At 37.0% G+C, this 12103-nt stretch overlaps 1 protein-coding gene across 1 annotated transcript in view; it reads right to left on the bottom strand.

Moving 5' to 3' along the window:
• Nucleotides 1-12103, bottom strand: part of PRKCE (protein kinase C epsilon) — a 272383-nt gene that overhangs the window by 102512 nt on the left and 157768 nt on the right. The window contains exon 3 of the mRNA XM_065754869.1: nt 920-1079. Within this exon, the coding sequence (XP_065610941.1) occupies nt 920-1079 (160 nt within the window). The remainder of the gene's footprint in view (nt 1-919; nt 1080-12103) is intronic.

Below are 12103 nucleotides of genomic sequence, written 5' to 3'. Positions count from 1 at the left end.
ACACATTAACAAGAGTAAAAAATGTAAAGCCAAAAACACATAGAAGGAAGCCATAAGCAACTAAAATGGTCATTAAGTAGTTTTATAAATTAACAAGTGATTGCAATTGCAAATATTACCGTTTGAAATTATCTTCGCTAATCCAAGGATTAAACTGCAGACTTTTCTTAAAGAATGTAGCTGAATTCATGCACAATTTTATTACGTTGTTTCACACTGAGGAAGACTCACTCACTACACATATAAAATTCTCACTGTCGATCACATCAGCTCTCATATGCATTAATGTGCAAATCAGTATTTCTGGGTAGCTTTGGAAAATTTCAATAGTCATTGAAAAATAACTAGAAATCAAAAGTCTCCATCCTTTATCTGAAAATTGTTGAGTACCAAACATTAATATTTTCTAAAAGGGAGTTCTTGACAAAGTGACAAAGTGTACATAGTGACAAAGACTGTACACTAAATGTCCCAAAAATGGGAACTTCAGAAGTCTAATGTTCCCCTACTCCTTTATCTTCAGTAAGAGTTACAGGAGCTTGGCATTTCCTAGGAGAAACACAGTAGTACTCAAGTATCTAAACAAGAGTACAGTTATCTTGCCAAAATCTTGAATGTCCAGTAATAGGTCCAAATTCACACTTAGCTATCTAGAAAACACTACAGTGACTGCCTACCTAGAATTTATGGTGTGCACTAGACAACTAGGAAAAGACTGAACTTTGCAGCTCAGAGGAAAAAAAGCCAAAAATCAAGAAACTTTAACACCTGACAGTTTTCTATTGTTAGATTAACATTAAAAACATTAAAAAGAAGTGGAACAGAACTACTACTCCATTTATTCTTCAGCAAAACAGTATGGTATGTTAATTCTACAATAAAAAGTTAGAAAGAGAACCAAGTCAAAGTTACTTCATACCATATAAAATCTCTGCAGTGTGAACAGTATGTTGGTTGTCTAAGATAGGTGGCCATAAACTTGTGTCCATTGACCTGATGTACTCTGCGTCGTACAGCACCCTGACGCTTTCTGGGGCGCATCCGTTCCCGAAATACACGTTCTTCATTGTCTTTGGGTGCTGAAACAGAAGTAGAAAAGAATAAGCACTGGCTGTATCAGAAAGAAATATGAGAAAAAAAATGTAATAAATAAGGTGATATCTTAAAAAAAAAAAAAAGCAAGAAGAGAGTAAATCTTAGTTCTAAATCTTTACTTATAAATTCACAATACTTCTGGAAATAAGTCTTCTGTCCTTTATTACTACCAGGCACACCAACAACTTCTTAAACAGCAATTAAATTACATAGTTATATCCTGCAACCAGCTCAGACTTCCATGTAATTTGATTTTTATGGACAAACAAACGAAAAAAAAAATCATTCACTAAAAATGCCACAACTTTTCTCCCTCTCCAAAAATGCAGACACAAGAGCAGGGAAGATGAATAAAAGTGCGGGATAGTTTAATAGGAGATATTGAGATTTTGATCTGAGCTTCAGGCTCTAATAGTCTACTTTGGTACTTATATACTTTCAGCAAAATTTTCAAGGGAAGAAACCTGTTCCTCTCAACCAATTCCTGTTTGTTTGTATACGAGATTTAATGGGAGAGGAAACAAAAATTAAAGTTACTATATCTCATATATATATCTCAGAATAAAAGCCTTTGGAAAAATCTGCCACAGCACATTGGGTCTTTTTCCTAAGACATTATTTTGAAAAGTGTTACTAATACTTTCATAGTATTTTACATGCAAAATTTTTCTATATTCACATTGGAAACGAAGAATAGTGCACAATCATTAATGAAAGACAATGTTTTTCAAGTACTCCTTGAATCACAGAATCATCAACATTGGAAAAGACCTACAAGATCATCCAGTCCAGCTATCCATCTATCACCAATAGCTCTCTCTAAACCATGTCCCTAAACAATGACTAAACACTCCTTGAACACCTGCAAGGTCAGTGATTCCACCACCTCCCTGGCATCTCCATTCCAGAGTTTGACATCTCTTTCAGAAAAGTACTATTTCCTAACCACCATGAGTTTGAACCACTCATATATTTAGAAATTAGAATATCAGATTTAGAAAGGCCCAAATGCATTCATGCACTGAATCTATGCACTCACTACTTCCGTGAATATAACTCTTTGAAATGTATTAATACTTGTTACTCAGCTAACCTGAATCATTATAATAGCATAAAGATGACAGCTGTAGTTAGTTGTAAGTTTTCCTTTACATGAACGAGTTCACCTCCAAGTAGTAAGACAATACTTAACAATAATGCAGTGGAAATAAATCATCAGAGAACACTTAATCTGTAGAAATCTCATTGTATTACAAATATTCAACAAATCCCTTTTTTTGAGGAATTAATCCCTCCGAATAAATCCCAGATTTGTAAATTTGAAAGGCATTTATTGAGGAATTCTTAGAAAATGATCTTAAATTAAGCTGATGAAAACATGGAGCAAAGAACCAGAAATTAAGATGAATTTCTTTCACTACACAGCAAGGGCAGAAAAAGCCATGAGGCTGTTGGATTCATTTACACCCTAGAAATATCATATTCCTTACACATATCATACAAAACCTCTCTTCTCAAAGTAAGATTTCACCCCGCAAGATCCATCTGTGGGATGGCCAAAATGGCATTGCTTTTATATTCTGATTTCTCAAGTAAATAAATGTTGGCTTACACACAATGCTACCCCTTTTGTTTATGTGAAAGAGAAATCAAAATAATGGGTCTAATTTTCCTTCAAGAGAGAGAAACGAAATAACAACTATCAATTACACACATTTTGGTGCATTAAGTAAAATTCCAAATTCTAAGAAATACCAAAACCTATTGGGAGAAAAACCACCTTTCACAGAGTAAGCATAGCAGGTAGTTGGAAAACTTATCAAACACTCTTATTTCCAGCTTCTGAATGAATTAACTACTTAAAATGTTGCTGGAAAAGTCTTTTTTTTTTTTAATTGCTACTGTGAGAAATAATTCTATTGGTAACACAGAGCAGCTCTTCTGCTCATCATTTGGATTTAAGAAATTGCTGAAGTATGCAGTCTGGATATGAAAAAGCTAACATCACTCTATGGAAAGGTTTCACAGACAGTTATCTGCTTTTATGAGAAGAACAAGTTGTGCTGAGAGTCCAGAGCTCACAGTTGATATGATAATCAGTTTGCAATGCCACTTTTCTCCTTTTCACTTTTTTTCGGTCTCAACAGTAACTCTTCACAGACAAAGCACATGTAATTTTACAGAGCAGATGAAAATCTTCTGACTTGATCAACAGAGTATCGTGACATTAGGGTTAGTTTTTGTTTGCAAAATCAATATTTAAAAATATTGATAATATTTTTATCAATAAATCTCTAAAAATACTTGCATTACTTTAATTTATATCCTTAGTATTTTTACAAAGCTTCATTTTTTCAATTACAATTTTTATAGTTAACATAGCAGTGTCTTTTTCAGAAATGCGCTGACTTGAAAACTTGATAGAAGCAATATACCAGTCCTGAAATTTCCAACTTAAACAGCATGTCTCCATCAGCCTTTCATCAAATAGATCAAGGCACAAGAGCAATGAATCCACCCACGAACTTTATGCTCAGTTTTACTCAGTTTACATAAAGTTCTGCTAGCTTGGTCAACGTTACTAAGTGAGAACACATCAGCAAAGTTTTTCTAGTCTTAAAACTGCCTTGTACAAATCACAGCAATGTTCAGGAGCAGAGACCCCAACCAGGGAAGTTATTTTCCAGGTGACTCAGGTCAGGATGATGCACCCACAGGCTCATGCCCAAGGCTGTAAACTACACCTCTCTATAAGAATTGTGAACACTCTTACATTTAAATTAAATCCATTTATCCTGTATGTGACCAGTCAAACCAGAGACAGTCATTCAGTTCTCTCAAAACATCCATTTAAAATTGAGCCCCTAAGTTTTCTCATTTTTCATGAGCAGGAAAGTCACGACCTCTAAAAACAGTGAGTAGTCGGGAAAAAATGGAAACATTTTGCTGAGAGAGCCAACTAGCATTTTCAAGTCTTATTTTGGAAACTCTGGCAACACAAACAAAACTGGCCATTTAAAATTATTTTTAAGGAAGAAGTCTTGCACTGGTATATAATAAAAAATACTATAAAGATATAGCAGCGTCCAATCGTGTCATTTATATTCTTAGCAAAAGAGTTCAAACTAAAATTAAGTAGGCTGACTATGACAGATTCACAAGTACTTTCAACATAAAGAAAAATTCCTTCACAAACAGCACTTCTAAATAGTCAAGAGGGGTATAATTTCCCCAGTAAAAGCTGTTTTTGTTGTTGTTGTTTTTCTTTTTATTTTTAATGTAAAATACATTCTATTCCCTGTTTTGATTTGGAGTCCTTCAACTCTTTGTATTATTCAGTTTACCCTATTCAAATTTTGTTTCTGAAAAGAGGAGTAAAGAAAGCTCATGATCACTTCAGAGCATTCAGGGAGAATACTTACAATACAGCATACTGACTTCAGTCTTTCTACAAGGCACTTGAGAACCACCAAATTTAAGACTAATTTTGCCTTAAACTGTATCCAGTAATGCCTTTGCTTCTTTTCATTGCATTCAAGCATAACTCTCAGTAATCTGGAAAACAATAGCACTTAATTCCTTTTACATACTCATATGTACACACAAGTACATTGCCTACAATTTCACACAATCCTGAAAAGCCTTGCAGACTTAACCTCAAGCATTTCAAGGAATTCAAAATTCCATGAAATTTATGAATACTTGCAGAAATTGCAAAATGGTTGTTTAAATGAACTGTTTGGAACTTCACTTAATACTGTTAATTACATGATATCTGTTAGGTATTTTATAGCCTTGACTTAAAAGACAGGAAATTAATACAGAGTACTCCATAAAGCTTCAAAGAGGGCAAGACTAGGGGATAAAAACTCTGAATGCTAAATAACAAAGGCTGATACATGTTATGACTCCTTTTATAATGTGGTTTGAGCATAAATGAGAAATGTTTAGTGTGGAATACCAACTGCAACAGGCTTATTCAGCACAGCAAAGTCCAGCATTTCAGTTGATTGCCCTGTAAGTTTCTGGTTGTTATGTAATTCCCAAAAGAAACAAAAACATGGAAAAATATTGCAGAAAATGAGAGAAATGTCACTCACAGAAAAATTTCACTATTTTCACAGTTACTGTGTCTGGGGAGCTGTAAATTGGAGTGCACTGGGCACCTCTCATAGTACGGAAGGGAGCTACATCTGTAGTGTATCAGTATATGGGGAGGAAAAAGCAATAAGAATTTCCAGTTAAATGGCTACTAAAGCCAAGCTGTAAGCCATGGAGAATGGTAACTAGTAGGAGCTAGCTAACACATATCCCTCCACAACAGAACATTGCCAATTCCATAGTACTCCTTGCACAAATTGATACAAACTGCTTTTCACCTTGTGCATCTCTTGCATGGCCTGCCAAGGGAGGTGGTTGAGGCACCATCCCTAGCGCTGTTCAAGAAGCGTTTAGATGAGGTGCTAAGGGATTTGATTTAGTAGCTCAGTGGGTAGGGAGGGTGATAGGAGGATGGTTGGACTAGATGATCTTGTAGGTCCTTTCCAACCTAATGTATCTATGAATCTATGCATGTGCTCACATACTGCCATCTCTAGCTACAACCAGCAGACCAATAAAAAAAACAGCTGCTTTAATGCTAACCCTTAATAATTACAAAAACAACAAAAAAAGCATAACTGAAGAACAAATGCAAAGGACCAATAATCCTACAGATGCTTATTACTGACAAGAGTTTTTGTATCAGAATACTTAAACACTGACCACTTCCATCAGTATGTATATAGAGAATATATAGAGAAAAGGAGCTGATGGCTTAGCATTACCTAATCTCTAAACTAAATTATATAAACATTATGTTCAAGCAAGACTATTGACATTTCACAGACAAGGAAGGATATTGAGGCACTGGAGTCATCTGCCTAAAGTCACATTGGAAATAGGGGCAGGAACGATATCCAGGACACCTAAGGTTTCATGACTGAGTATAACCAGCTCATTGTCCATCAAACTTAGGTCAGAAAGGATTATTGCCGAGCTTACTTTGGGCCTCTACAGAAGAAATTTACATAAAGCCATCAAGATTTCTTCAGGCAAACTGGTAAAGGGTTTACCCTTAAGGAAAAAAGAAAGAAAGACCAAAATGAACAAAAACAAGGCTAACCCCACACAGTCACATTTCCTTATCCTTACTTTTAAATGACTTGTTCAGCACTAACAGATATAAAAACAGTAAGGTAAAGACAACAACAGGATTTTGTTTATTTTTTTTTTTATGAGTGAACACAGATTGGACATTTTATGACAAGTATAGAAAGAACACACCATTTTTGCAAGTCTTTTTCTAAAAGCATACACTTTCCAGTTGATTCCTTTAGCAAAGAGTAAACAAAGATTTTGCTTACTATATCTTGAATCTATATCTTGATTCTGCCTACATGTATTTAAAGACTTCCCCTGACACACAAACAAATGAAAAGTGATTGAAGTGTGAGAGGCACATTCTGTTTCAGGGGCTGTTTTACTTTCCTTTTTTAAAAATGCCTTAAATGCATCTGCAGTTGCCTCACATTGAGCTATTATTTACTCCCATCTCATACCTTCTCTTCTTTACTCATCCCAAATGCATTCATTACCTCCTCAAAGCTGAAGGAACAGTAACTCTCCAAATCCTTTTAAGTGGAAATACTTTCACAATTGATTAAATCGGAAATCATCATAATACCAGAAACTACTAAAATGTCTAATGGGCATGGAAGGTACAACAGTAATTTCAGCATATAGTGAAGTTTTAACTCGATTTTCCAAAATTTCCCAGTCAAACTGGCTGGCAGTAGTGTGGAGCTAGTGCTCACAAACTGGCATGAAAGGACACTGCCTCCACAGTTGCAGCCTGCCCATAGGTAGGTTCATAGGTACATTAGGTTGGAAAGGACCTACAAGATCATCTAGTCCAACCATCCTCCTATCACCATCCCTACCCACTAAACTACTAAATAAAATCCCTTAGCACCTCATCTAAATGCTTCTTGAACAGCGCTAGGGATGGTGCCCACTCTGCTGATGGAGTGGTTGGGGGTTCCTATGCTTTCTTGAGCAAAGTTCTCAACTGAATGACACTGAGACTTTCCTTAAGAAAGCAGGTGAAATGAGCCCTCACATCATGCTGCGTTCCTTCTACACAGTGCCCACACAGTCGGTGACAAGCTTAAGGTATTAACAACATGAAGTCACACGTGGGCTTCGTCAGAACACACAGTGTGTTTTAATAAATCTAAGATTTAACGAACAGACTCCTGTTCTTTAGGACCTTCTGACAGGACAACCAGTATGATACAGATACTGAGTGCTACATCTGTGTTTTGGGCAGGGGAAGGGAAGTTCTTCAAAAGACATACCTGATGCTTTCATCTTAGAGGCAAGAGTAGAAATCCCTATACATAAATACTTGTCAAATTCATGAAGTAAGCAAATCAGTGACAAATTCCACTTGATTCCTCCCAGTTTCTTCACTGGTGGTATTTCACAGTCGTAGTTTTAAGAAATACGGTTTTCACGGAGAAAAGAATTAATTACTATGATTTTTAATTTACTCTTCGTTACATTACTGAAAATACTGTAGGAAAGTGATTACTATATAAGATTTTCTGAAAAGTTCATTTCATATCTCAAGGCCTTTAAGATAAAAAATTAACATAGAAGACTTTTTACAGAGAACAAGAATTAGAGTGTTTTCAGTTTTAAAGGAGACAAAGTCACAGACAAAACGTGACAAAAGAAGTCAGTGATATCTAGGGTTATTTCAGTCTTGCATTGTTATCCTTTATAAGTTCATAAGTTCATAAGTTCATAAGGTTGGAAAGGACCTATAAGATCATCTAGTCCAACCATCCTCCTATCACTATCTCTACCCAACTACTAAATTAAGTCCTTTAGCACCTCATCTAAACGCTTCTTGAACAGCGCTAGGGATGGTGCCTCAACCACCTCCCTAGGCAGGCCATTCCAGTGCCTGACCACTCTTTCAGAAAAGAAATGCTTCCTGAGGTCTAATCTAAATCTTCCCCGGCGCAACTTGTGGCCATTCCCTCTCGTCCTGTCATTACTTATCAGGGAGAAGAGGCCTACCCCCTCCTCACCACAACCCCCCTTCAGGAAGTGGTAGAGTGCAATAAGGTCTCCTCTGAGCCTCCTCTTCTCCAGACTAAACAATCCCAGCTCCCTCAGCCGCTCCTCATAAGACTTGTGCTCCAGGCCCCTCACCAGTTTTGTTGCCCTTCTCTGAACACGCTCCAGGGCCTCAATGTCCTTCTTGTAGTGAGGGGCCCAAAACTGAACACAGTACTCGAGGTGCGGCCGTACCAGAGCTGAGTACAGGGGGATGATCACCTCCCTGCTCCTGCTGGCTACACTATTTCTAATACAGGCCAGGATGCTGTTGGCCTTCTTGGCCACCTGGGCACACTGCCGGCTCATGTTGAGCCGAGCATCAACCAACACCCCCAGGTCCTTTTCCTCTCTACATTCTTCAAGCAAGAATTTAGGAGCAGGAGTCTCACTTTAAACACAATGCCTTTATGTCAGTAATCTGCAATTGAAATCAGAGAGGTGAAAATGTATTCTACACATGGCAAACACGGAAGCTGTTATTCAGGAAAGAAATCTTACTCCAGTGAATATAATGAGTCTACTCATATTCATAAGTGTATAATGCACAATAATAACATGTAAAATGTAGAACAGTTTTTGTGGCATAACGTGACCTCATAAACTTACAGGGGAAAACGTGAATTTAGTTTGTGATGGTTAAATACAAATCATGTTTATACAGACAAGAATAATGAATAGTAGTAGTAGCCTGGTGTTAGTATTGAGAGTGTTAAGTCCTGATAAGCAAACAAGTACTATTTTCTCTTGCTAAATCAACCATTTATTAATGCTGAACCAAGTAGATCTTTTGAATGAACGAACTACATGTATAATACATTATACTATTATAAGATGACTAAAACTATGATTAGGCCAAAAGCCACCCTTGGGTCCAGATTTCCATGTCTATTGCTGCATGTCTGCAGACTTGACCTGCAATATACTTGCAGCATGCTCCTCAGAGCATGCCCAGCTGCTTGAGATGGTTGATAGTCTGGTGATACATGTTCCTTTTGACTGTTCTTTGGCTGGCTTCAACACAGACACAGCAAGATGTCACAGAGATGGGCACTGCAGCAACTACATACACTACTCAAACCACCGAAATAAGGCAGCTGCCTTGAACTAAACAGGTCTCCATGAACGCCCCCATCTTGTGACAGCTGAAGAACAGCCTTGACATATGAAGGAGAAAACTACTTCCTTTCTTTAAGCTACCAAATCTCACAGTCATCTCGTTGATACCATTTCCAGATCCCATTTCTGATAGCAGCAACTTGTTTTCAACTTGATTTCCAAGTGCATATAAAGAAAAAAAAAAGCAGCTCCCTTGTACTACAATTTCCATGTTAAACCTTACATTTCCTCATACACCCATTTAAGATGAATACCTCTGGTGCAGATATTCAAGTCAGAGGATGTGGCATTCAGAACAGCTTTATAATGGTTGCACCTCCTCTCACAACAAAAGCTCCAGTCTATAGTAAATGTGACACCTGTAATATTCAGATGTCAGAGTGCTTCAGAACAGAAATGAAATCTTACATACAAATTGGAAAGATTCCACTCTGAGGTGTCACCACTGAAGACACAAGTGCATCAACTTTACTTTGAAGAAGTGATTCTTTTACATTTTTTTCCCCGTACATTTGTTTCTCAATAAGGTAATGAATCTGTGCTTGTTTTCTCTAAGGGACAAAAGGATTTAGCTGGAGAACCACTCGTGATTCAACAGATCTTCACATAAGTGCCCATGTAACAACCGAGAAAGTCAGAGAATTGCATAAGGTTACCTCTTCCTTGAGGATGAGAATTTTTGCAGTTAGTATGACAAATTTTGTTATAAATTAAAAACAACCAAATCCTGAATACTTCACTCAAAAAGCGCTTTGGAGCACCAGAGAGAGTTACATGAGCAGACAGTAATAATAGCATTATTAATATTTTATTTACAGAACTTTTCCTGTATACTTTCACATAATTGCAATATTCCCCTTTAGATACTTTTCAGCAAAGCAGAAGAGATTGTAAAACTAGGGGGGTTACCTCCCTCCAATAGCTCTGAAGTAGCAAAAGCCATTTATCTGCACCTTTCTGAAGGCAAGCACACTAATAGGACTGTAATGGTCCCAGTAAACAGAAAGGCATTTGACCCCAAGTTGGGAGTTATTAGAAAGCAACAAGTGAAACAATCATGTTCAGTGCCACTCTTTGCCAAAGGGGTTTGGGATGGCTCATATCTGTTTTATTTCACTGAAACTGTCCAGTAGTATTTTCTGCTTAAACAAATAAATTATAATGATAATATAAACGATGTAAATAAATTACCTGCAAATTTTCAAAATAAATGCACTGCATTGCAGACATTCAACTCAAAAAAATCTGATGTCTCTTCATCAGACTTCTATAAGATCTCTCTCTGACCAGAGAAAAACATCTCTCACTTCACTATCTCATTCATTTATACCATCACTTTTTGACAGTACACACCTCTGTGAACAGCTGTTTTCAAGGATGAAGTGCAGAAAGAGTAAAATTTCACCAAAAATCTCTGATGAACACCTTTAGAGTTCACTAAGAATTGCAGCCACTGCCATCAAACCAAACTGATGCACTAGTGTCATTAAAAAAAGTCACATATTCCTAAATATCCCACTAGTTCTAAGGTTTTGTTGCTTTCCTTTTACTTTACTAAAAAATATTAAAGATTAAAATAATATAATGCATGTATATATGTAAGAAAACTTATGTATTTTATGAAGGCTGCACTGCAAGTAATACCTTCCATGTTATTATGTTGGCCCACGACGTCAGAGGCAGCTAACTGCTGTGGTGACTATGTTGAAAACAGCGTTTTGTAGCTGAGAATTTGCTCAAATTGTGTTCTTGTGCCTTTTGTACTCACTGTATTTTCCATGCTTTCCATCCAACAAATAGAAGGCATTACTTTTGGTGCAACCTGAGACAATTCCTCTTCACCTAGTGCACTCCAGGCAAGTCAAAAGGCTGGGCACCCATGAACTAACTCTAAAGCCAAAGCTCTAAAAAATCAGGAGGAACAGTTGGAGACTGGGGTACGACCAAAAAGTACTTTGATGAAAGCCCCATCACGGGAGCCCAAGGCACAGAAATTGCACTGGAGAGACCTCTGGGGCTGAAACCAGTCAGTCTGACAGAAAGATCAAGGTTTCTAATATAATTAAGATTTAAGCATATTTCTTCTTTCATCTTACCACTCATATCTTTTACAGATATTTCTCTAGCCTAAAAAGACGTGGCCTTAACAAATACCACTGTTCTGCTGAGAAGCACGCAGAGTACTTGATGGGTAAAAGATGGGTCTTCATTTCAACCGCACAGATAGTTCTTTCCTTTTTTGGGGGGAGGTTGCAGGAGTCCATAAGATAATTAATCTTTGCATTTTCCATCCCTCACAACTTTATTACTGAACTGAATAAAACAAGTGAAAGGTATTAGTGTCATTTGACACCTTAAAAATGATTGTTCTCCAAAACAGATTCCACCAGTAAACATCTGCCATAACTTTTCCCTTCTTAGTCTGATATATAACCCATAACACACTTTTACCAGTGTTCCAGCATCTTGCTTTTTCTGGCTTACATCTTTTCACTTAGGGACGTATGCTTTTAAAAGATGGCTGGGTTATCAGAAATCTAATCTGATCCATGTCCTAATCATCTGTAATAGACTAAAAGAAAAACAACCCAAAAACCACAACCCACAGCAAAATAACTCATTCCATCTTTTCATCATCTTTTTTGCAAATGTGGGAGGATATTCTGATAACTCCCCTCGCCTCCCCTCCACTGTACAACAAAAGCTTAATTAGGAATGTCTC

Source organism: Cyrtonyx montezumae, unplaced genomic scaffold (genome assembly GCF_038088225.1).
Source record: "Cyrtonyx montezumae isolate F1298 unplaced genomic scaffold, pur_monq_1.0 scaffold_0, whole genome shotgun sequence".
Taxonomy (NCBI): domain Eukaryota; kingdom Metazoa; phylum Chordata; class Aves; order Galliformes; family Odontophoridae; genus Cyrtonyx; species Cyrtonyx montezumae.
The sequence above is the reverse complement of the archived record's forward strand: the minus strand, read 5'-3'. Positions and strand labels throughout refer to the sequence as shown.